This window comes from Tachypleus tridentatus, chromosome 7, assembly GCF_004210375.1.
Source record: "Tachypleus tridentatus isolate NWPU-2018 chromosome 7, ASM421037v1, whole genome shotgun sequence".
In the NCBI taxonomy this organism is placed as follows: domain Eukaryota; kingdom Metazoa; phylum Arthropoda; class Merostomata; order Xiphosura; family Limulidae; genus Tachypleus; species Tachypleus tridentatus.
In genome coordinates this window covers 185,524,387-185,550,548 of record NC_134831.1, presented here as the reverse complement: position 1 = coordinate 185,550,548, position 26,162 = coordinate 185,524,387, and the positions used below count along the sequence as shown (strand labels likewise).

The following is a 26,162-nucleotide window of genomic DNA, read 5'->3' as shown; positions in this document are numbered from 1 at the left end:
TGATTAATCATTACATCAAGATCTCTTTCAAAACACTATTAAAGTTATTATCATACAAATTATATTTATAATTCACATTACAATAACCCACATGCATTATCTGGTATTTATTTGCCCAACTCACTAAATGATCCAAATCCTTTTGTAAAGTAAAATCATCCTCTTCACAGCTAGAAACACCCAAGACCTCAATCTCATGTGCAAATTCCTAAGACTAAGCCTTAAGGTACACCACTTACAACATTAATTCGGTTTCACTGAACTCCATTTAAAACAACCCTCTGTTTTTTTCATCTTGCCACTCTTCTATCCAATGTGCTACCTTATCCCCCATACCTATAGAGATTTTTTTTTTTTACAAGTATTTTATGTGGTACCTTGTCAAATGCTTTCTGAAAATCTAAATATACCAAATCTTCACCCTTACTTTCATTTACATAAGCATTAAACTTTTCAAACAATGTTGACTATCCAATAAAATTCTAAACTTTGTTAAATGACTTTGCAAAGTATCTTTTAACAGACTTTCCAAAAAAATGTACCAAGCCTATTTTAAGGTCGTAGTAAACTTTACACCACTGAACTTTAAGTTAAAACTTTGACCACCTTGCTTTTGCTTACCAAAATTACAAGATCTAGTTAATTTTGTGTTATTTAACCAAACTACTACAAATTGTAACATCAATATCAAATAGCTTTCATAAATCAATAACAGTATAATAGCTTAACTTTTCAACATTCTCCCTCTTTAGTTGTGCCTCATGTTGTATGAATGATAAACATTTCTCTCATCATTATAGTAGGTAACTCGATTCATAATTAGCATTGATCAATACATATAACATACACGTATTCCTATCTCAGAGGTGTGAGATCTCTAAAAAAGCTATATTTGTATACATGTATATATGTAATATGAATAAATTAAACTTATGAAAATTAACTTCTGATCCACTGTTGTAAAAACTGATCTAATTCTGATGCTTTTTTAGTTCTGTATTTCTCAAAAGTAGAGCCTGCTCAGTTTGGGAAAAACTGCAGAAACATATATAACTTAGGAAAATCTTAAAATCTTAAACTTACAAGCAAGTGTATGGCAAGAGTCATGATTTCACTACAGTAAAAATACAATAGATCTTATACTTAGTTAAGAAACATATGAACAAATAGCTATTTTCATTAGCTATGTTATCATAATTTAAACTGTATTTATATAAACTGTGACAGTTCAAAATGCTTTAGTAAGTACACGTTCTGCAAAGTAAAGAATGATTGTAATTTTCTATAATTAAGTTCCTGTTTGAAAGTAACTTTTTTACCTGGAAGATATTTGTAGTTGTGATTGGCTTTAGTAACCAGGTAAATGTGGCTTAAACATTAAAGAAATAAACAACAAGCCTAAGCTTGAACTTAAGAAATATTCTCTTTCACACACACATATATATATTTATACACCCACAGTAATGGAAATAATTTTAGACACACATGGGTGATCCTCCTGCAGGAGTCACAAACAATAAGTAACAGTAACTAAATGATCAATACATTACAGTACAATGCATTACAAACAATGAGTAACAGTAACTAAATGATCAATATATAACAGTACAATGCCTTACAAACAATGAGTAACAATAACTAAATGATCAATATATCACAGTAAAATGCATTACAAACAATAAGTAACAGTACCTAAATGATCAATATATCACAGTACAATGCATTACAAACAATAAGTAACAGTACCTAAATGATCAATATATCACAGTACAATGCATTACAAACAATAAGTAACAGTACCTAAATGATCAATATATCATAGTTCAAAACATTACTTAAACACAAATTTGAATAACTTGTGCTATATACTAATATTTTGTACTTCTTTTACACTGTATTACCTTTAAACATTGTTCCAGATGTGCTGTAACACTCCACACAATATAGATAATTTGTTTGAACACCATTAGCCATACTCAATTTCCATATTAGCCAATAAAGCCTTAACAATATTCATAATGGAAACTTTTGTAGGTCATTTTATGGTTTTAAGTGTTCAGTTATTTTTTTTTGTGTATCACTAAACCACATTTATTGCATTCTTTTTAACTTGTCTTGCTGGAAAATGAATCCTTGCCCAACATTGCACCTGAGTGAATGACATAATGGATAATAATCTGCTTGTACTCGTCTGTAATTAGGGCGCCATCAATTTTGTATAGATTTCCAACACCACTGCCTCAGATACAGTGTAACATTACCAGAGGAACAAAAATTGCTAGGTGCAAGTTCCAACTACAAATCTAAGTGAAACTAAGAAAGCACTTGTATGCAAAAACGGCTCGTTTGGGTTGAGAAAATATTTTACATAGAAGAGCGAACAACGTTTCGACCTTCTTCGGTCATCGTCAGGTTCGCAAAGAAAGAGGTAACTGACCGGAAGCTGACCACATGTTTGAAAGGGGTTGTGTAACCGTGTGTGTCGAAATGTAGAGAGCGGTATTAGATGTTTGAATATATAATTTTATTTATTTTATTATATTAATATAGGTATAAAGGCGTTCCTTTATATTGGTTTATTTTGGGTTTAAGTTGTTGTATAAGTAAGGCTTCTTTAATTTTGCGTTTGTTTATGTTTGTTTCTTTATTTAGTATTTGAGTGTTTTCTATGGTTATGTTGTGTTTATTTGACTTGCAGTGTTTGAAAACGTGTGAAGGTGACTTTTTATGTTCTTTGAATCTGGTTTCCATTTTTCTACTTGTTTCTCCAATATAGAAGTCGTGGCGGTTATCACATTGTATTTTATAAATAATGTTGGTGTGGTGTTTGTCAGTGTAGTTTTTACATAGTATAGACCTCAGTTTTGTGCGGGTTTTGAATAAATTTGGTATTAACTGGAATGTCATATTTTGTTACTAATTTTGCCAAATGTTGGTTATTTGTTTGCTGATGTCAGGAATATATGGTATACAGCAGTATATGGTTTCATGGTTTTTTGATTCGTGAGCTGTATTTACTTTAGTTGGTTGATTTTGCTTTCTGTCTAGGTGTGTGCGTATAATGTTTTCTACGGTTTGTGGAGGAAACTTATTGATGTTGATGAAGTATTGTTTTATTTTGTCTAATTCATCGTTAATTTTATCTGGTGAGCATAGTTTTATGGCTGTATTTATTTGGTTTCTTAGTATGTTGAGTTTATGTTTTGTTTCATGTGCTGAGTCCCAAGGAATGTATAGTCCAGTATGGGTGATTTTTCAGTGGATTTCTGTTTTGAATTGTGTGTCGGTTCTTGTAATTTTGAGGTTAAGAAATGATATTTGATTGCTTTCTTCCTGTTCACATGTGAAGTTAATGTTGGGATGTATAGAGTTAATGTGATTGCTAAGAAAGCACTTGTAAAGGTACTGTTATTTAACATGATGACTCACTGATAATGTTGTAGTTTCATATTCTTTTGCTTAATTATTAGTTCATAAAATCAATTATAAGTCAAATTCTTATTGTTAATATAGAATACATACATCTGCTCATCATAATGCATATTTGTTTATCTGTGTTAACTTATCACAGAAAGCACTTACTTATTAGATTATAAATGAGGTCCTTTGTCTTCTTAAGCTTAGATTCAAGTGTACCAACCAACTTTGTTGCATTAACTTGAAGAGTTGTATCAACTGTAAAAACAATGAAATAAAAATATCTTGCAAATAAAACTCATTTACTAACACCAACAACTACTTAATGGAAGTAGGTATTAATGCTGTGGAAAATAATTCAGGTAAAAATTTATCACTGTATCTTTGTATAATTGTCTTCATAAAATCAAACAAAATTATATTAAAATATAAAAGAAGTTCAAACACAATAATGTATTCACACTCATTTGTGATGTGACAATTTCCATAACAACTCCACTGAATGACCTGGGGCACAAGCATTATTTTAAAAAGTGTATACTGCACAAGTACTACCATCTGTGCCCCCGCTAGTACAGCGATATGTCTCCAGATTTACAACACTAAAATCAGGGGTTCGATTCCCCTCGGTGGGCTGAGCAGATAGCCCGATGTGGCTTTGCTATAAGAAAAACACACACACTACCATCTGCAGTTTGTGAATATAACAACTTTTCAAGTATACATTGTAGGAAAAATATTCATGAGTTATGGTAGAATGATTATTGTAAAACAGTTTTGACTTTATGAGCAAGGTTATTCTTCATACAGGTTTTATTCCTTTATTAATATAGATACTGTTAACTTTAAGCCCTAATTTGATATGTTTTTAAATACAATAACATCATCTGATACCATCACCACAGATTGATTTGGTCCACAACATCATTTATATTTATAATAACATATAGTGTACAGTCTTCTAAAACTGGAACAATATCGGTTTTGGTTTGAATTTTATGCAAAGCTACAAGAAGGTTTTCTGCACTAAATGTCCCTAATTTACCAGTGAAAGACTAGAGGGAAGGTAGCTAGTAAACACCACCCACTGCTAACTCTTGGACTACTCTTTCACCAATGAATAGTGAGATTGACTGTCACATTATAATGTCCCCATAGCTGAAAAGGAGAGCATGTTTGATAAGAGAGGGATTTGAGCCTGTGATCCTCAAGCATCTGTGATTTACTGTAATAAATTAATATTTCAGAATACTTCACAATGTAATCTAGATCCTGGTGCTGATAAAATTGTAATTACAAAATAACTAGTTATGTTTAAGCAAAAACTATCAAAATAACATTTGAAGAGTGTTTAAAGTTCATTATTCTTAACTCAAGTACATGGACTTGCCTAAACACATAGTAATAAGTAGACCAGTTGAGTTTATGTTGATGCTTCTCAAATAAAACTTAATTTTTTTTAAAACAAAAACAAATTATTTCAGAATATAAATATTTCTACTGTAAATGCAAAGATAAAATTTGAATTCTCCCATCCAACAAAGTGTATTTGTTAAACACAAAGCTATACAATGTTTTATCTGCCCACTGTAGGTGGCAAAAATCAATTTGTTTCATTATAAGCCCTGGGCTTTACCACTGGGCTATTGAGGAGCTTCAACAAAGTAAATAACATTATTTAACATACTTTGCCATTCATTAATATTCCTGTAAACTCATAAATATTGTAAGGCTGCCTATACAATTTAATTTACTTTGACTACTAGTATTTAATGATTACCCAAACAGTGAAATCTAACTTTCAAGTTACTCATAATATTTAAAAGGACATGGCACTGTTTATTAAGCACTACATCACTTTGGGCAATACCTTCCTTTTTATCTGTCATAGTTATCAAATTCATAAACAGCTACAGTATTAGGTATATCACATAAAACCATGCAGAGCTGATCTTATGTTGATGCCTTTAATACTAAGTTTTCAAATATGTCTTATTTTTGACCTGAAGACAAAAGTTGGATGAATTTCAAAATGTTTTCTGTATTTATATTTCAATAACAGGCAATTACTGTACATTCAATCAAATTTATTCATGAATACTCTGCCTAATCAATCTATCAATAAGAATTATTGGTAAACTGTGAAAGAGAGAATGTGACGGTGGTCATTACAAGTGTATCTGATTTTCTAGTTTATGGTTCCATAAACAAATAAGATTGAAAACTATAATAAAAACTATACTATACCTTAATAATATCTATACAATAATAAGTAATTTACATTAAATTCTGTATTTCAGAGATGGGGTGATAAATAAATTAGAGAAGAGGGAAAACATAGAGAAGAAATGTCAGGGTTTTATTATTACTAGAGACTGAGGACATTTTAAAATATTTCCTAATAAGATTAAAAGCTTAAAACTTATATAATATTAAAATTTGATTTATCAACTATGTTTTGATGTCAATGTTATTTGCATATATTGATAAAGTAGTGTAATTAAGTTTTGAATGTAAATTTGCAAAAGGTTATGACATGCACACTCTGACATACCTGTAGTGAGAGGGTTAAAGTGATACCATTTATATTTTTACATAAATAGCATAATTTTATAAACTGTTTTGATAAACGTTTTGATAATGTATTTTGGCACATACATCTAGAATAAAAACATTGTATTTTTACATAATCACCTTGTCAGGGCAGAGCAGGCTGATTAATCGTAGGTATTGCTTTGATGCAATACAAATGACTGTGAAATATATATACATATATAGAGAGAAATTTATGCACACATATTAATGTGTAGAGAAAAAAGTTTGTTCTAGGAAAAGAATCCAATGTTACAAAAATAGTTACTTTGAATAACAAGATTTTAAATCATATGTATATGTAGAAAAACTAAAATTATAGAACTACTGATTTAAAAATCAGAATGGAGAAACATGCAGGACCAATATTTTAATCATCCTGGTATTTATTCCAATCCTTCAGTCTCTCGATTCTGTGAATCCAAGTTTCATGTCACATTACAATTACCAACAGCAGCGTAATTAATAATTATCTTCACTAAGTTTTTCATGTTTGGCATCACATAATTCAATATGGGAAATGGTATATATATATATATATATATATATATATAATTGCAACAGTTATCTACTAAAATTTATAATGCAGTGTTTAACTGTCAAAACAGATAAGTTTCCCAATTTAGAATAGACAAAACACAATTTACAATTTTTTCATGAGTGACTTGCATTTCATAAAGTTGACATGTTTTATACAAAAATGCCTACAAATATTAAAATGTAGTTTTAACAGATGCCATTCTTTGGCCTACGACTGTACATAGGCTGTGATGACCTGCTGATCTGTAGAATCAAAGTAATTTCAATATAATATTTTGTTTGTTGTTAAGCACAAAGATACAGAATGGGATAACCGTACTCTGCTCACAATGAATAGTAAAATCAAATGTTTGTATTATAAGTCTTCACACTACCTGTTTAGCCACTAGGAAGCATTAATACAATGTAAACATTCATCATTATTTGATTTCTTCCTCACTTGATATGCTAAAAGTTATAAAAAATTGAAAGGAAGTCAAAATAGTTTATGTAATTAAAAATCAAAGACTACATAATAAAGGTTCTAAGATTTCCATAGCATGAAAAAACATGTTTTATTCTTCTGTAGCATATATTGGTTCAGAAGAATTATTCAAATTTTACTATCTTCAGTTTTGAAACATAGTAAATCTATTTCAGATCATATGTTGAACTTGAAATGAGGCATGTGCAGACTGTCCAGACAGAAACTTCTGTTTTAAGGAAGAATTGTATTATATCCCACTTTATCTTATGTATAGAGGACCACCTTGAAATTTTCACTTGAACAGAGATACTTCTACAATTTGATTTGCATTTTTTAACTGGTTAGCTTCAAACAGAATGTATATAGTGGATACAGTTCTGGTGCTTTTGGAGACTTTTTTTCTGACTTTTGTGGAAGGTAGTTCATGCTTTATTCTAAGAAAGCCAAACTTTCTGTGAAAATTTCATCTTGTTTTACTGCTGATCTTGTTCATTTGGTCTGACAAAAACTTCAACACATTCATTACCATGCTCTCACATGTGAGATAATGTATGAGGAACAATAAAAGGAAAATCATACCAGTGAATTATTGACAAATGTTATTAAGAGGAACATGAAAGTAAAAATTCTGGATATTACTCAATCTAGTCACTTCATCATAAGATTTGAACACGTGGATAAGTTTTAAGACAATTTCCATTGTTAAGTAGAATAACAGTGGAAATTGAGTATAGCCTAGTCTCAAGCCATCTATTTTAACATATGACAAAAAGTTAAGAGTAAAATCAAGCAATATCAGGTATCCCACTTCTGTTACATTACATTATAATCCAGCAACCATTCTCTTAAGAGTTGCAATTACCTTGAATCAGTTATTATAGTAAAACAGAAAACTAATAAATGACAAATGAAAAACTTTGTGTTAATGTCTCAGTCAGTTAGAGGAAAGCTTTGAGCTTTCAGTGTTGTATTATACAAGTTCAGTGGTGCAAGAAAAACTGAAACTCCCACATTACCTAAAACTGTAAAAAAGGGACACTTAAGAATAAAGTAAATTAAAATTTACAGATTACCCAAATAAATTTGGACAAGAAGACAGGGAAAGAAACTACAGGGCCACTTACCTCTGAAAAGGGACCTAGACTAAATAAATATAAAGGTAAAGAAACAAAATGTCACAAAAACAGAGAGAATTGCAAAATAAAAAAAAATCCAATGGTTATAAATGGTTCAAAACAAATCCTCAGAAAAGTAAATTTTAAGAACAAATGATAAGGTGATTAATGCTCTGAGAATCAACATCACAGAATAATCAATTTTTCCAACAGTTGCCCTGCTGCAGTACATTTAAAATTTCAATAAACTAGCCTCGAACCTCAAGTCCTTCATGCATATATTTCCAAGTTCATGCATAAAACTGGCAGTATACAGGTACATTTGTGCATGGAAATCTTTGTTGAATGAATCCAAAACTAACGGAGAAACACAAAGATATGTGGGCAATGTGTAATTATTTGAGTGAGCAGTGTTGTTATTAATAAGTGTTCATCTTCAGAATCTGATACCCAAGGATATTTCACCCACAGCTCTAAAATCATGTGGACAATACTCTTATATTTAAATAAATTTTAATTCATTTTGTACCAAAAATATTTTAACTTATAAAAAGCTTTTCTAGCTGCTAAAATGTTAAATAATAGTCATATTTACTCAGTTTTAACACAACTTAACTGTGAAATTTGGCTTTTTTATTTAAAGGTTGACTTTAGGATTTAATCGTTTGATGACATGAAAGACTATAATATTTGTAAGCACATAAAGCTTGTGTAAATTCCAAGTTATGACTTTATTTCTGAAACACGGTGTTATATCTACTCAAAATAGAAGAAAAGGTGTTGCAAAGATAAATAAAATTAAAAAATCACACAGATTAAATAACTTGTCATACATTGCTTTTCTATGGAGCAAACAGCTACAGTACACAACTATAGTATGTTTTGAGCATGTTATATGATGTGATTTCCACATAGTACAATTCAAGAAATATCATATTTCCTTTATATAGTGAAACTCTCTGGTTTTGCAAATAAAACAGTTTCAAAAAGATAAAGATACAAAGCATTTCCATTGAACAACAATGTGATTAATTTGACTAAATATGAAAAATATATTTTATAACTTTTATAGTTCATATTTCTTAAGCTGACTAAGAGTAATTAAAAAAAAGACTGCACATGTTAAGAAAAGTAAAACATTAACACTCACCATTATCTATTCCAATGCCTCCACTACCTCTATCTCGATGATATAGTCTGATTCCAGTGACAATCATTGCTAACTTTGATATCTGTTGTATTTTGTTGTCCTTGTCAAGGGCCATAAAAGCCCCAAGCTCAGTTTGAGGAAACACACTCTGGAGGACTCCTGCAAAACATATATAAACTCATAAAAGTCTCACTTTATTCTTTACAAAAATGAAAACATTTTTTAAACTCACAATAAAAAATCAATATTTTAATACTTTACATACTTTATTATGAAAAAACTGAAAATTATGTTAAAATGTGTATCATCTGAATCGTACAGATACAGCTGTAATTGTACATTTATAGATTTAACTACATAACAACACGTAAATATACTCTGTTTGTCTGTCTGTTTTATAACAAAGTCATATTGGGCCATCATCTGTATCCACTGCAGGGAATCAAATCCTAAACTTAAGCATTAAAAGTCCATTGACTTACTGCCGTCATATCCAGGAACTAAAAAAAAACTTCCTTCCCTACATTATACTAACACTAAAAGATATTGATCTACTTTCTTCCTTACCTTATACTAGCACAAAAAGACACTGATCTACTTCTTTCCCTACCTTATACCACCATTAAAAGATTAATCTACTTCCTTCCTTACTTTATACTAGCGCTCAAAGATGCTGATCTACTTCCTTCCCTACCTTATACTCACACCTAAAGACACTGATCTACTTCCTTCCCTACCTTACCTTATACCAGCATTAAAAGATTAATCTGTTTACTTCCCTACATGATACTAGCACTCAAAGATGCTGACCTACTTCCTTCTCTACCTTATACTAGCACTCAGATACTAATCTACTTCCTCCCCTACCTTATACCAGCATTAAAATATTGATCTACTTCCTTCCCTACCCTATATCAGCATTAAAATATTGACCTACTTCCTTCCCTACCTTATACTAGCATTAAAAGATTAATCTATTTACTTCCATACCTTATACTAGCACTCAAAGATACTGATGTACTTTCTTCTATACCTTATACTAGCACTCAGATACTGATCTACTTCCTTCCCTATCTCATACAAGCACTTAAAAGATACTGATCTACTTCCTTCCCTATCTCATACAAGCACTTAAAAGATACTGATCTACTTCCTCCCCTATTTTACACTACCATTCAAATATACTGCCCTATCTTATTCTCTGTCTTGTACTAGTACTCTTAATAATTCTGAACTGTTCTGCTTAGTTTTTCTTTCTTCAATTAAAGAGACTTCAACACAATCTATACATTATGACCAGAAGGATCAACTTGTTAACAAATGAATGTTACTAGGAACATGAGATGCAACCACACTGGCAATGATCTTTTTTTTTTATTAACAACAATTGAACATAAAAAGATTTACACAGTTATCGTGTAGGAGATCAATGTCTGCTTAAATACTCTTATTATGATTTTATAGGTATTCTTTCTGTTGACAGATACTGTATTACAGTTAAAAACTAAGTTTATCTTAGCTAATGATGTTTTCTTTAAGTTTCTTTAAAGAGAGCACATTATGCTAATATAATATTATTTAGGGAAATCACAATTTATAAGCATAAAAAAAAGTTGTATTGATGGTGGATTATACAAGGTGTTTGGAAAGCCACTGTACACTTATATACTTATTAACAGACAAAACTGTACAGTGACTTTCCAAACACCCTGTACTACATACTTCAACAGAATATTAGTCTCTCTTCTTCAGGTATGATCTGTATTATGGTCTAATCACCACTTGTCACAAAAAATATCTTCCATCTTCCTTTATATAAATAACTCTGTACAAATATGCATCCACAACAAAAACTTAAAGTATCTGCAGGTCTAAATTCCAACACCATAGCTAAGGTTCTTATTAAATTTCAAAATCATAAAAAAATGTTAACTCTAACTTTTCATCTATCAACAACTTAAAATATAAAAAATTTGTTTCATTCCCCTTTATGCCAGAAATTGCCAATGAAATTACTACCTATTTAATGATTTTAGTTTTGATATAAAAATTGTATTCAGGCTTTCATATAAGATTACTTAGTACATAAACTAAAAGAATCCCTACTAAAGAAACAAAAGCTAGATGTACATAACAGGTAAAAGTGTGCATGCCACAACTTTTTAAGAGTGAGATTCAAAATTTAATTGAACTACTTTATTAAACTTGGCATCCAGGTGTACTTAATAAATCAAATTTTAATGGAAGTTTTAAGTTCTTAAATTGATAAGCAAACATGTTAAGAAATCTTCAATCTCCCCAAAAAGTATAAAATTAATATAAATTATTTATTATAATATAGATTTTCCTTAAGTAAAGCACAATGCTTATAACCTCAATTTTATTTAATTACTCAGCCATAAAATAGACAATCAGACTACTAGCCACACTCATTTGTCACATCCCTCTTTCACAAATTAAAAATACTTCTCTTTCTACATTTTATACTATATTATTTATAACAACTAGAAACTCAAAGTTTTAATCTGTCAAATGATGTATTCTAATTCTCTTTTTATTGTTTTGTGCAGAGAAACATTTATTTTTCTTTCAGTTCAAACTTTCCCTCATATTATTCAAACTGAAAAGCTCAGATGAATTTTTAAAGGTTATTATCATGTAGTTAGAAAGCAGAAAAATTATAACAATTACAGGACACTATTTGATTTGTGCATGCTATTATTGTGTTCTTAGGTGCATTATTTAATTAAACAGAAATGTGGTGCACTAATACCTTTAGTTTAAAAAAATAAGCTTAAGTTTCATTAATAGTCGACAGCAAAAACATGAGGGCTCAGGTAAGTACTATATTTTACATGTATTCTTTATTTTTTATATAAAAATAAACAAAATGAAACTTTGTGTAATAAAGTGTAAACTTATTAGATTAAAAAAATCAGATTAGGTAAGATAACAAAAAGTAATAACAACAATAATTCTTTATGAGCAGCTCATGTGTATTACATAATTTAATACAGTACCTTGAGCAGCATCTTTGCTGAGTGATTCATACATTGTGTGGTGGCATTATTAGTTAGATACAGTTCAAATACTATAAAACAATACAATTAAGTGTAAACAGATACATACTGTCACAAGCTTTACGCTATTTAGGATAAACAATAACGTTTTCATGTTATTTTTTGCAGTAGTTTTAGAAATAAAAAATTGTATTTTGGATTAATTTCACATTCCAAAACACACTTCCTTTCACACATTAGTTTGTGAAAGTACTTTTCTACGGGAAGGCATATATTATTTGAGCAATAGAATTATAGTTACACAAGAATAAACTTACCAGTTGTTTCTCTCACAGCACCAGTTTCATTTGGATTTCCCAAACCTGTCTTCATTAATAAATAAGACACTATTTTACTGTAAAGTAATTCCAACTGTTGCTTGGTTCTTGCTCGAGTATCTATGATCTCTTGCAGTACAGATTGTAGCTTTGAGCACACTATACTGTGGTGCTTTTGGATAAAATCATCTGTTTAAATATATTTAAAAAAAAGAAGACATTTTCAACAAGTATTATAACATTTTCCTTCATATATATATATATATATAATAAAAACATTTGAAGTTTACTTCACATATGAATTCTTAAGATATTAAAAAAATTTCATCCTTTACTCACTACATAACACAGTGTACTATACACTGATGTTTACAATGTGTCTATAATCATGAATTAGGTTTTTAAACACACAAATTCTGATTACTGATTATTATATCTCTCTATATATACATCTGTGTGTGTGTGTTTCTACCTTTCTCAATTTTTTTAAATAACCTCTCTGATTCTTTTTATTTATTCTATTACACTATATCATACTTTTAGTATCATTTTGTATTTCTGAACCACTACATGATATAGTGACTGGCATTTTTAACAGGACTGATAAAACTGGGTTACACCACATTTTCCCACAAAAAACAGCTTCAATTTAGAAGTGTGTGAAAAGAACATCCAATAACAAACTTCTCCAATTCAAACACAGGTTCTCTGATCTCAATCTTAAACCAGTTTGACTCTACCATGCCACAAGTTTTGCCACAACACAAAAAACTCTTTGGTCAGTACGTATGAGAAGCACCATCTTTGGATTGAAGGCACAAACTAATTATCACTTCTACAGTAATTAGAAGCTAGTGAATAGCATTGAAATTTTGTATCTAATGAGATGAGCTGTGATATTCCAAGGATTAACCAAGCACACACTTATCTGATTTATGCAATAATGAGAAATTCAAACTTGGTATGAAGAAGGAGAGATGCTACTATTAATTACAGGTGCAAAAAAGAAAGACACAAAAATTTAATACCAAGTTGAAATGAAAACAAACTTTATTTACAAGAGGAAGAAAAAAATACATTTTATGTGATAAGTCTAGTTGTGAAACTATTGTGATAGTGGTTGTGAAGTTATGAGTAAAATAATATAAAGTGTATTTAAATAAGAGAAAATTAAAATACACAAAAACCTTAAACTGGTAACTATTAGTGAAGATCAACTAACATAAAAGATGTGTATATAAATAACAACCTGATAGATAAAGAAAACAAATACAATAATTTGAGACCATATCTTGACCCTTTTGAATCAAAAAAGAACTTGCCTGAAAACATCAAAACTGTTCTCATGTTCCATACCCTCTCTCTATCACTGTCAAATACAAAAACACAGTCATAAGTATACAAAAATACCTCTGCTCCACATGACAAATGCAGCATTGCCAACATACTCAAGCTAAAGCAAGACACAACTGTCTCATGAAACAGTAGACAGTCTGCAAGACTGGACTATGCTGTATAAAGCAATACCTTGGGTTTAACCAGCATATGACTTAAACCAGGTTTAATATGTTTCATACAGAAACTTAAACATTTTGTGAAGATGAAATATACCCTACAAGTGAGTGACACATGTGGTATTTGTAAACTACACAACAACCAGTTTAACTTTGATTGGCAGTGTGTGTTTATTACTCATTAAGTGTCAAATTGAAAGAGTTAATATTACTGAGATATTGGCTTGTAATAAATGCATAAGACTAAAAATAAAATGTTTGTTTAAATGTCATGAATTAGCTGACTGTTGAAAATATAAATAACAAGCACCACTAAACATTTGGCAATCAAGTGTGGCTACAATTTTTGTTAAAGAGATAGTGGTACACATTTTAGAGGGATCTATTACAGCTGACCTTTACACTTAACAAACCACTGTACCAACAGAAAAAGTGAAATGTTACTCTTAAATAATATAAATGAAAACCCTCTTGAACCTTTAAGTTGCATATTCATACTGTAAAAAATAAATAAAATTCACCAGTTAACTTATTCTTAAGTAATGGCAAACAACACCAAAGAGAAAAAACATCATTCATTTCTTAATTAATGTCAATAAGACATTAACAAGCTAGTATAACTGGAAAAAACCCATAAAACATTGAGTTAAATTTAAAGACTTTTTATCAAAAGTCATGTGAGTAAGAGCAAGCTTTGGTTTGAAAGTCACTAATTTTTTTCGTTAGAAGTAGTTATGTCTATGCAACAGACATTACATTTGAAAAACATGTGACTATTAGCTGGAACAATTCAGCCTCACTGAATTATACTTTTTCAAAAAAAAAGTTGTGGGGGCAGTTATAGGGTTGAAATAAAGCATACCGAGAGGACTGCCTGATTTTCTAATGTGATAAGTGTTCTCAATAAGTTTTAAAAATTATACTCCTTTGAAATATTACAAAACTTAACACATACTAAAAGTGGTTAAGGCCTAAAAACAAACAAGAAATGTAACAAATTAGATGTTGTACAATGAAACATCTGTAAAATATATACAAATTTATAACATACATCTTGTAATGTAGTTCAGGTCCATATATATTTGCATCTTGATTGTATCCATACAAGGTTGTTGTGGATTCAAAATCCATTTGACGCAATCCTGTTTATTAAAAACTCTCTTTCAAAATCTGTATCTATATCAATTAAAATGTCAGTTTTACAAATATATAGAATAAAACCAGTTTTGTAAGTGTCCATAAACACAAAACATTTTGAAAACCAGGTGAACATGAAATATTTTTATTAAACAATAATTAAAAGAAATATCCTAACGTGAAAAAAAACTTACTTTTTTTCAGACATACAAAGTATAACATCTATGGTTACAACGTTTCATCAGATTAACCTGGCATCATCAGGTACAACAATTATAATGTAACCATTATACTCTGTATATCCAACAGTAAGTACATTTTAAATTTTCATTAAGTATTTTCCATCTTCCATTTTATTACAGTGATTATTGAATATTTCTTTAACATTGCACACATTGTCACTCCCAATAATAAAATATACGATACTGATTTCAAGCAATAATATTAACTATGTTAAATATTTTAGCCTATGTACTTTAATAGGATATATTATGCAACACTACTCAGAACTAATATCAAGAACATCTTCAAGACAATGATATGTGGTCAATGGTACTATAACATGAATGGTTGTAAAGGAAAACATGATCCTAACTGATAAGTTGTTTAAAGAGAGTTAAGTAAACTTATTATCAGGTAAAAACACATTATAAACCTGTATCATATAATACTTAAAATCATCCATGTATAAAATGACACTGAAGAAATTATTCAGAGAAGTTGTACATGTTTATAGGCTAAAAAAAAAGTTGAGAAAGAAATAGTGACTTGATACAAAACTCCACAGTTCTTGATAACAAAGTTGTAGAGTGAATTATCAGATCAATTCCATCAAAAATAATCTGCAATTTCAGCAGATATGAGATTGATACTCCACACTACACAGTAACCAACAATGTTCATTATTAAAGAACTGGTGTTGAAATGACACTCAGACTTACTTATTCATACTGTTAAATCCCAAAAGTAATAAGTAAAACATACAGTAGATAATTTGACTAGGTGGCTAAATAGATAACTTATTTTGAATAGGAAGGCAACGTAACTGACTACCATTTACAACTGAACATTTGAAAACATCTATGACTGAACTACAATTCACTATTAGATAAAACTACTGCATAACTGGACTTGGTTACTATAATATAAAGTATTATAATTTACTGAATATATATGTTAAATACATAAATATAAATGTTGTGCATGAGGCTATCTGTGCTAGCCATCCATAATTTAGCAGTGGAAGACTAGAGGGAAAACAGCTAGTCATCACCACCCACTGCCAATTCTTGGGCTACTCTTTTACCAATGAATAGTGCAATTGATCATCACATTATAATGCCCCCACAGCCAAAAGGGTGAGCATGTTTGGTGTGAAGGGGATTCACACCTGCAACCCTCAGATTTCGAGTTGAATGCCTTAACCACCTAGCCATGATAGTGAAAACAGTAGTCCTATAAAATTACTTCACAATATGTATACATATACTGTGATCAACAGATATGCTGAAAAATAATGTGTTTTAGGTTTAGAAGAAGAGAAAGGATTTCAAATGCTTTTAATGTTATTTAATCAATAATGTATGTTCCATTATTATTAATTACTTCCTGCCAACGATTCACAAGCTTCTTGGGGTTTGTAGGAAAAGAATGTAGAGATGGTAGTTTTGACATCTTCATATGTTTCAAGCTCTTTTTCCATCAAGATAGTTCTACAAACTTTGGAATATATGATACTCAGATGGGGCAAGGTCTGGAGAATAAGGAGGATGTGGAAGTTTTTTCCAGTCTAGCTCTTCTTTCCTTAGAGATGTGATCCTTGCATTATCTTGATGTAACACAATACCTTTACAATTGATCAAAACAGGCCATTTTTCTTTCAGTGCAACATTCAAGTGCTCTAACTGTTGACAATAGCAGTCTGATGTAATCATTACATTTAGTGGCAGCAACTCAAAATGTATCCCATCAAATACTTAACAAGACTTTCCTAGGGTGGAGGTCCATTTGGGTTGTGCTTTAGCCAGTTTACCTGCACTGAGCCATTGTCTGCAGTGCTTAACATTTTTATAATATATCCATTTTTCATCTCCAGTCACTAACCTGTCCAAAAAAGGTGAGTTACATTTAGCAGAGTGCAGAGTAGCACAAATATCCACTGTTACTCTAAGGTTGGCTTCTGTCAAATCATGGGGGATCCATTTTCCATGTTCTGACACCTTTCCAAGCTGTTGCAGATGATGGTGAACTGTTGAATGGGTTGAATTAACCTTCTGTACTAGTTCTTCAACTGTTACAGTACAATCTTCATCAAGTGCAGCCAGCAACAAGTCATCATTAAACTCAACAGAACAACCTGAACATGGCACATCACTTAAGCTGTAGTCATCTAATCTGATTTTCTTAAACTACATTCAACATTTTCTTTCACTGAGAAACTCCACACCATAAACACCTTGAATGTTTCGTGTAGTTTCTGCTGCATTATTGCCTTTTTTAAACTCATAAAGCATTATATGCCTAATGTGCTACTCAGACACATCCACCTTCATAAGGGTTTATTTCATTAATGATCTGAAAAAGTGGAGTTGGGTAAGTTTCTTTCACTTGTCTGAAGATTTTTATACAGGTTCTACTACATATTTTAGTCATTAAATCCTTCTACATAGACAGACATGATGATGCACTTTCTGTATTAAATTTTGGGATGTTACTTGTGCAATGACCTGATACATATGCACCAACAAGAGGTTCATGTAAATATGCAGGTTATGATGTACAGAGTGATTATGAAATATGAGATATTAGCTCACAACAAAGCTGTGGATCAGAGCCATACTCACATATCTATACTGTAATGTTGGGAGAGAAACTTGATCAGAATTAAAAAATAAGTATTTTAGTAACATTGGAGTTGGTGTGATTAATAACTGTAATGTTAATTTTAATATAATATGATAGAGAAGATAGAACTGCTCAGTTAATTTATGAGAAAGTATGTTTACCCACAAGTACAAGAGACAGATAATTTAGAGAATATTAAGACAGGAAATGAATATCTTTGATCCACAGGAGTATAGTAGAATTGCCAATTTATAGTGAAAATCTTAGAAGCTATATACAAGTTTCCTGCATATAAGCCAAGTGAATTTTACAAAACCAAAAATTTACACTACAAAACTGATACAGTAGTGGTGCCCCCCCCCACCAAATAAAGAACATTTTTCTTGCATTACATTTTGTTGTTTATCATCAGACTTATTCAAAGTTATTTATATCTCATTTACACACAGTAAATGTATCAAAATATAACTGTTTCAAAAAGTGTATGCAATGTTCTTTTTAAATGTGTTTCTGTAAACATCTTTCCTAATTTCAAGAAAATAAAACTAGAACAATCATTCAGGTACTGATCCCCTAACTCTGCAGAAAGTAGTCTCAATATCATGTCAAAAATATTGTTTACCTGAACTAGATTCATTACATCTTCTCTGCTAAGAGCTTTCTCAGTATATTTACTACCTTGGCTAAGTGTCACTATTTTGAGCTGTCAAGGAAAACATAATATGAACATATCACTATGAACAATGTAATTCTAACTTATATATGATTAAACTTATAACTGTTAAAACATAAATTTTAATTTTACATCAAAAAAAATTTTTATAATGGACTTAAAAGATACATAGTGAATAATCCATTTCATGACATCTTGCACTGCATGCATAGAGTTTAGGTAAAAAAAGTGAAAACAAATCAAAATTGAATTGTTATTCTAAAAGATATAAAATGGAATGAAGAAATTAATATTAAATATTTTATTGCCAAGAAAAAACTTTTTTACAAGTTGATTGAACAATAGTTCATTAGTTACACACCATTTTAATTTATAATTATAGTGAATTAAGAATATAAAACTGAAAGTTATAATTTTCTTACACTGAAAATGTATTTCTAATAGGTACTCACTTCCTCTCACATAAATAGCTATTATTATTCAGTGCTGACCTCTTTATGCACTAAAACTTTTCACACATGCCACAAGCCTTCTCTCATCTCCATTGAAACTGACTGATTTCAATACATCCCTCATGCAAATCATCATGTGTCAGCCTTCCACTAATAAGAGTGTGAGATACTTTCATAATGCATGTGATTTTCTCTATTACATTTTAGCAAACTACCACTTTGTGTACTGGTGGAGAAAGAAGCACTGATTTTCAGTGGAGGAGGAAAGGTGGAAAGCACCTACTGAAAATACTATTTCAGTACTGGAATATTATAACTTCCAATATGATACATTTTATTACCTCTTCTCACATAAATAGCTAGAATCCCACACTGAATAGATGAAGGAACCAGTGCAAAGGGAAAAAAGAAACATCTGAACGGTACTCCCTAAAATGAGATAGTCAGATTCAAAAATCTGATGTGAAAAACCACACCACCTCTGAACCACATATACTCTTCATCCATCATATAAAAATGTCACATATTTGGGCAGAAAACAGGTAGAGGTGGGATAAAGGATCATACAATCTTAAGTTCATGAGACTGGAGGGAGTCTAGTAGCCCCTTCATTCATGAACGGGACCCATGTGAATAAGATAAATTGATAAATCAATTTGAGTAACCAACATCCTGTATCAAAAAAGATGTCTACATACTGTTGACCATCTCATTCAAAACTGAAACTGATGGGAACCACCCCAAGTACATTAACATCCTCAGAATAAAAAACATCAAGGAAGAACAGAACAGAAGGAACTGAAACAATCTGCAATTACCTCCACCATGACCCCCAACATCGATGGAGTATAAATGAGAGATGAATATAGACATCTATAACACAAGTGTGAGAAGTTATGTCAACAGGATCTACTCTCAATCCAAAATCTGGTCACTGGGAATTAACATCCACATAGGGGCAGAAGGAAGTACCTTAATCAAAGTGATCAACTATCAACTGTAATTTTGACATCTCATTCCCATTTGTTTTTATGTTTTGTGGTAGAAAATATCATGTAATCTACAGCAGCAGAACATCACAACCCTACTTTCACCTGCATGGTTTTACAACAATTTCTGTATCTTTATATTTTGTTGGTATTTTGTTACTACATTCAGCAGGATGCCTTCCTGGTCCACTAATCCATGAGCTTGGAACTGGAAAATGGTAAGACTCTTAAACTCCACTAGAAGAAAAAGGGGAGTAAAATTTGATGGATACAGTCCATGGACAGACAAACTTATGAAGCGATTCTATCACGAGGATAAACCTCCAAGCTATCTCGTATAACATCCCATCTCTGCAGCATGCAATATGCAGCTATGAGATTGTAATACACAAGTCAATAAGACCTGACAGTGCAGATTTAAACAATTAAAAAAGAGCTGGTCAGGTACCACTTACCATATGTGACATTTTTATATGATGGGTGAAGAGTATATGTGGTTCAGAGGTGGTGTGATTTTTCACATCAGGTTGTAACCAGATGGTGATATCATCCTGTTGAAAGATGATGATATAGTAGGAAGTCATTACAGACTTGGCAAGGTTATAGAAGCTATACCTGACCAAGACAATCTAGTGAGAAAGGTGAAGCTCCTCACTGAGGATCCGAATCTTTCTAGGGAAGGAAAGTTACTATCTCAATCATCTTAAAATACCCTATTCACAAACTAGTTGTGCTATTGGAGAGAGAACAGTATTGAATTACTGAATGATTTAATATTGTATTTCAATAATGTATGATGTATTGATAATGTATTAGGCATTTTGGTCAGCATTTGTAATTATCACAGCTCTCAGTATTATGTCTAAGTGTTAGGTCTCAGTATTCTCAATGATCCTCAGAAAGTCAAAGTTATTTTGGTGAGGAGTGTGAAGTTTTGATAAATATTTTGCTCAACACTATTTATCTATTTGTATCATGCAATGTTTCAAGCATCTTCAGTACTAAACAATAATTTGTATTAGTTAGAAGTGGCCCTAGCCAAATCACCTTTGTGGAATGAAAATCTTGTGCATTTAAAACTAGTACAAGTTGTAACTTTGGATTTCTTTCAGATTGCATTATATGTAGTTTTATCCAAATATATAACAATGTTCTATGGCTTACTGTTTAATCAATGATATAATCCTTTGAATGTATTTTCATGTATGAGTGTTAGACCCTGATTGTAAACCAATTCAAATGCTGAGCGTAGTGATACAGTACTGTATAAAGGAGATGAGCATCTGTACACTGGATTAGATCCACACGAGACTGAGACTGTTCCAAGAAATATTGTTGTTATCACAAAGCAGACACAAGAAAACTTTCAAGATATGGATTGTTCCTGTTTTTTGTGTTCAAACTATGATTGTAATTGCCCACTGTCATGTGTGATGTATTCTGATCCAATAACTTAACCCAAGTGTTATATTACTGGTTGCTTATTACTTGGAACTTGCTATTTAATAAAAAGATCAGTAATACAACACTTGGGTTGAGTTACTGGATCAGAATACATCACACAAGACAGATTTCTGTATTTAGAATTTTCCCCTGATCAACTCATTGTTATTACTCATACAGGTTTCCTCTTTTGACTTTTGGATTGGAGGTCTTCTGTTTCCATGGTCTCGGATTTTCAGGTGGTCTTGCTTCACACCATTAATTTTTCCTGAACCTTCTACACTACCTATGGATACATTCCTTCTGGATTTGTCATCCATCATGGTGGGCTGACCTTCAAGATGGGAATATTAATGTGGCCCTGCACTGCCTCACTTTTCATACATTCAAACCACTCTTTCAGTGCTCCTTGTTTCACCTTTCATTAGGTATTCCTTCCTTCTCCTATTTGTCTAGGGATGTCAGGGGTCTGTTTCTTTGCAATTAATGTTTCATTTACTCTTTTATTATCCTTCATATCTTCTCCTTTCTCCAGATTGTTTTGTCCTCACTTAACACTTCAGCAGCTTGTGAAGATAACTCCTCTGTGTAGCAGCTTTCCCTTCATTCTTTTTGACACCTTTATTCTTGTTCTGACCTGAATAGACTTCTTTGTCCTGTCTGTGTTCTTCTCTGTTATGCTGCCTGCATGGCTTCCTTTTTTGATGTGTATTTATGCCTTTACTTCTTTGGTAACCATCATCTGTTTATGTTCTTTTTCCTTCCTCCTTTGCTAATTAGATTCGAAATTTCATTTGATTGTCTTCTTGCTCTTTATCATCTTCCTCCCTTATTTTATTCTGAGTGTATTCTCATACCCTTTGACACCTTACATGTCCATTGACATTTCTTTTTTGTCATCCTTTGGTATTTCTTCAATCAAGCATGTAGACTACTTGTGATACATTTGTCTCTATTTGCATTGGGTTGCAATTTTCTTCCTCTTCAGGTCATTGTTTTCCACCTATACCCATTTTAGAATATCAGAATTTAGTAAGACTTTGACTGGGTAAGTTTTCTTTCTCAATTTTCCTGTTCAGGAGTCCTTTTTCATTTTATTAAGGGTTACAACCTTCAGTGGAGCAACTCTGGCTTTATCCAGTACCTGAGAACAATGTACCTGTCCTTTACTGTTCACTACTTGGAGGTATGTGCATTACCCATAGTCTGAGAGGCTTGCATCTGAGAAATGGTGGAATTCCCTGTGATAAATGGTTCCAAAGTCTCTTGGCTTGAAGCATCTTGGAAGTCTCAGGCTGGAGAGGGAGCCCAGTTCCACCAGCCATTGTCCCCATCATGATTGTAGATCTGATGATGTGGACTAATCCAATCCAGTGTTTTCTCTGTAGAGCTGCTGCAAGATTTGCTTTCCAAGTAATGTGAAGGGAGCAATATTTCCTAGTGGATCATACATTGATACAACAAGTGAAAGGACACCCCTACAAGTTAGTGGTCATAGTGGTAGATAGAGGCAAAAATTGAATTCATCTGATTCGGTACACCACTGAGTACCAAGTACTTGTTCAATGGGAAACTGGTCGGAAGTGTAGATCTAGGTTCTTTGGTTTTTTAGCTTTTTCTGACTCAGGGACTACCATCATAACCTCATGGCTGTTGGAAATGAATTTGTGAAGTCAAAGATTTCCTAAGAGGCATAAGGCTTGGACATCTTTTATCAGCTCAATGGCTTCTTTCAAGCCATCATCCACATATAAATCTCACTCAAAGCTTCTCCAGAGGATCTCCCACATCCATCTGCTACAATCCTCTTCAAGCCAAAATTTGCATAAGCTGGTGAAGATGTGGCACCAAACAAGTGCACTTTCATTTTGAAAGTGCAGGGGGTTATCAACAGATCACAGTTTCTCCACCAGAGAAGTCTCATATAGTTTCTATGTTCAGATACACACAAAACTGGTGAAACATCTTAATGTCCCCCCATGAAGGCCACAGGTTCCTCCTGAAAACAACACAGGATGCTGATTAGGGAATTCATGAGGTATGGGCCTTGGAGAAGTTTGTCATTCAGGCAGTCTCCTTGATAACAAATGCTACAATCAAAGACAGCTCTGATCTTTCCTGGCTTCTGAGGATGATAATGCCATGGTGTGGAATAGGGCAAATGAAGACAAGCCAGAAAAAGAGGTTAGCCATTGGAAGAAGCCAGATCATCTCACCAATGATCAGAGAGAAACCAGGCATAAAAATGTAAGGCAGGAAAGTCTGGATAAAACAACAGTGACTGAGGGTGATGAAGAAGGGATGAAAACTACTCTTGGTACATTTGTCTCTATTTGCATTGGGTTGCATAAAAAAGTAATGAAGGAGAAACTTGAATCTGTAAAAGCTGTAGATATCATATCTGAAAAAGCCAGGAAAGAGCTATCTAGAGGACTGAACACAAAGTATCAAAGAAGAATGAAATCATGACGAGAAGATGGAGAACGGAGGATAGACAAATGTGTAGGTATAATTCTGGCTGAAAACATAAATACCTACAACGAAAAATGAGAAAATGGAGAAAAAAAATCAAGGCAACTTGTGGTTAAGGAATGTAGCAAAAACATCAATGTAAGGATGACCACACTGAAATAAAACTATTGGAAAACAAAATATGAATACAGAGTGATGAAGAATGAATGCAACCTTAGTAACTGAGATAAGTAATCAATAAAGAAGAGTTGAAATGAATCACTAATAGATTTTTCTGGCCAGATAGAGAAAACAAAACACTACCTACAGTAAAAAGCTACAAGATGTTGATAGAAGAAGACCTCTTGGCTGCAGACCAAAAACTCCAGATCTCCCTGTTGATCAAACCATGCCCTCCATCCCCAAAAGGATCCATCCATGTAATGTGGAAAATCAGATGACATGGAGAAAGCAGGAAGCTCACCAACATGTGAGCCATATTTAACCACCAATGCTTATTAACAGTAGAAGAAATGGTAATGAGTTCCAACAAAGGATCCCTACAAAATACCATTGGTTGTGAAAAGCTCACAAAAGAACCTATATATGAGCTTGACCTAATGAATTAAGGGCTACCTTGGAAGATCACATCCTCAAAAGTGATATAACATTGTAAGCTGTAATCGAACAGAAAACCCATCAAACAAAGTTGAAGAGGAGAAGGACAGACCTAACTGAGAGGTGCACAGAAAAACACCCAAGTGGACAAGATAATGGATGAGTCACAGTGAGGACTTCTCCAACTTCAAACCACCAATTACAACCACCTCCAGAAGCAGCTAATAAGAGTAACAGGTGGATTCCTGTTCAGAACAAATGAACAGTAGGCAGTCAACCAAAGAAAGATGAAGTGAAACCCAACAGCATATAAGTGACAAATGCCTAACAAAAAATACAGGGCCAAAGCAAGTCCAAAGGGCAGTGTGTTGAAGAGAGGATCACCCAGTTGAGAATAAGTTGAGAGGGGATTGTGAGTAAAGAAATTTCAATATATGCAAATAATGATTTGCAACATTCCCATTTGTCATCCATAAACCTGAAGAAAATGTCCACCTAAGGGTGAGAACTTAAAAATTGAAAACATATCACCAAAGAAAAAAATGCAGACATCATGAAAAGAATAGAAGTGGAAAGTGTACCCACAAGAAGGTCATATCACAACTAAGAAAATCCCAACTACAGTGAAATCACATTTGTAAAGCAAGAGCAAAAGGCAAAAAACACACCAAATTGGAAGTAATAAGAAATCATAGAAAACAGAAAACTGGATAAAAAATGCACAAGAAATCAAAAAATGTTGTATTAGGCCTCACTTATTCTGTAGAAGTGGTAGAGATAAACACAGTAAAATCCAATGGGTGAGAAATGTTATCAAATTTTCATTGGCCTAAACAGGTTTGGCTTGTTAATGAGGATTTGTGTGGCAAGTTCAAGAGCAGAAGAATGACCCATATAACAATTAAATGCACCATAGATAATAGCAGAGAAATCCAACAAGGGGTTTCCTCCACATATAACATCCAAAGTGGGAGCACGAACCTCAGAATTCATTGTAAAAATGTGTAAATCAAACAATAGTCTTTGATGTAAAATATGCAAATGTGAAGAAAAAATACAAAGACTGGAAAATTATTTTTTTTAAATTAAAAAATTTGTTCAATGCAAAGAAAAATAATAATAATGAAGAAATCCCATGTTGGAAATAAAATATTAAAAATATTCACATGAAGAGCATCAAAAGAAAAAACATCTGAACATAAGTACTGCAACATGAGAAGCAATAGTTTCACAGAAATGAAATAGAGGGAGTCATGATAGTATGTTGCACTCTTATTACTGGAAGGTTAATGCATGATGATGATGATCATAATATACACAGTGGAATGAATTTCAATGTAGGGGAGATAGAAGGTTTGTGGCACGTATAAAAAATGAGAGAGGTGGTCATGTACTGTGCTGGAAATTTAAATAATTAATATAAG

General features: G+C 32.0%; 1 protein-coding gene across 5 annotated transcripts in view; it reads right to left on the bottom strand.

The window, feature by feature from the left end:
* Positions 1–26,162, bottom strand: part of LOC143257484 (cilia- and flagella-associated protein 206) — a 93,067-nt gene that overhangs the window by 54,737 nt on the left and 12,168 nt on the right. Inside the window, exons 3-8 of one of the 5 annotated variants that reach the window (XM_076516238.1) lie at positions 18,735–18,815; positions 15,183–15,273; positions 13,940–13,986; positions 12,618–12,806; positions 9,281–9,439; positions 3,583–3,675 (exon numbers count right to left, since the gene is read on the bottom strand). In XM_076516238.1, coding sequence (XP_076372353.1) covers positions 3,583–3,675; positions 9,281–9,439; positions 12,618–12,806; positions 13,940–13,986; positions 15,183–15,262 — 568 coding nt within the window. In that variant the 5' untranslated portion in view covers positions 15,263–15,273; positions 18,735–18,815. The remainder of the gene's footprint in view (positions 1–3,582; positions 3,676–9,280; positions 9,440–12,617; positions 12,807–13,939; positions 13,987–15,182; positions 15,274–18,734; positions 18,816–26,162) is intronic. The other 4 variants (XM_076516235.1, XM_076516239.1, XM_076516237.1 and 1 more) reach the window with 4 other exon arrangements.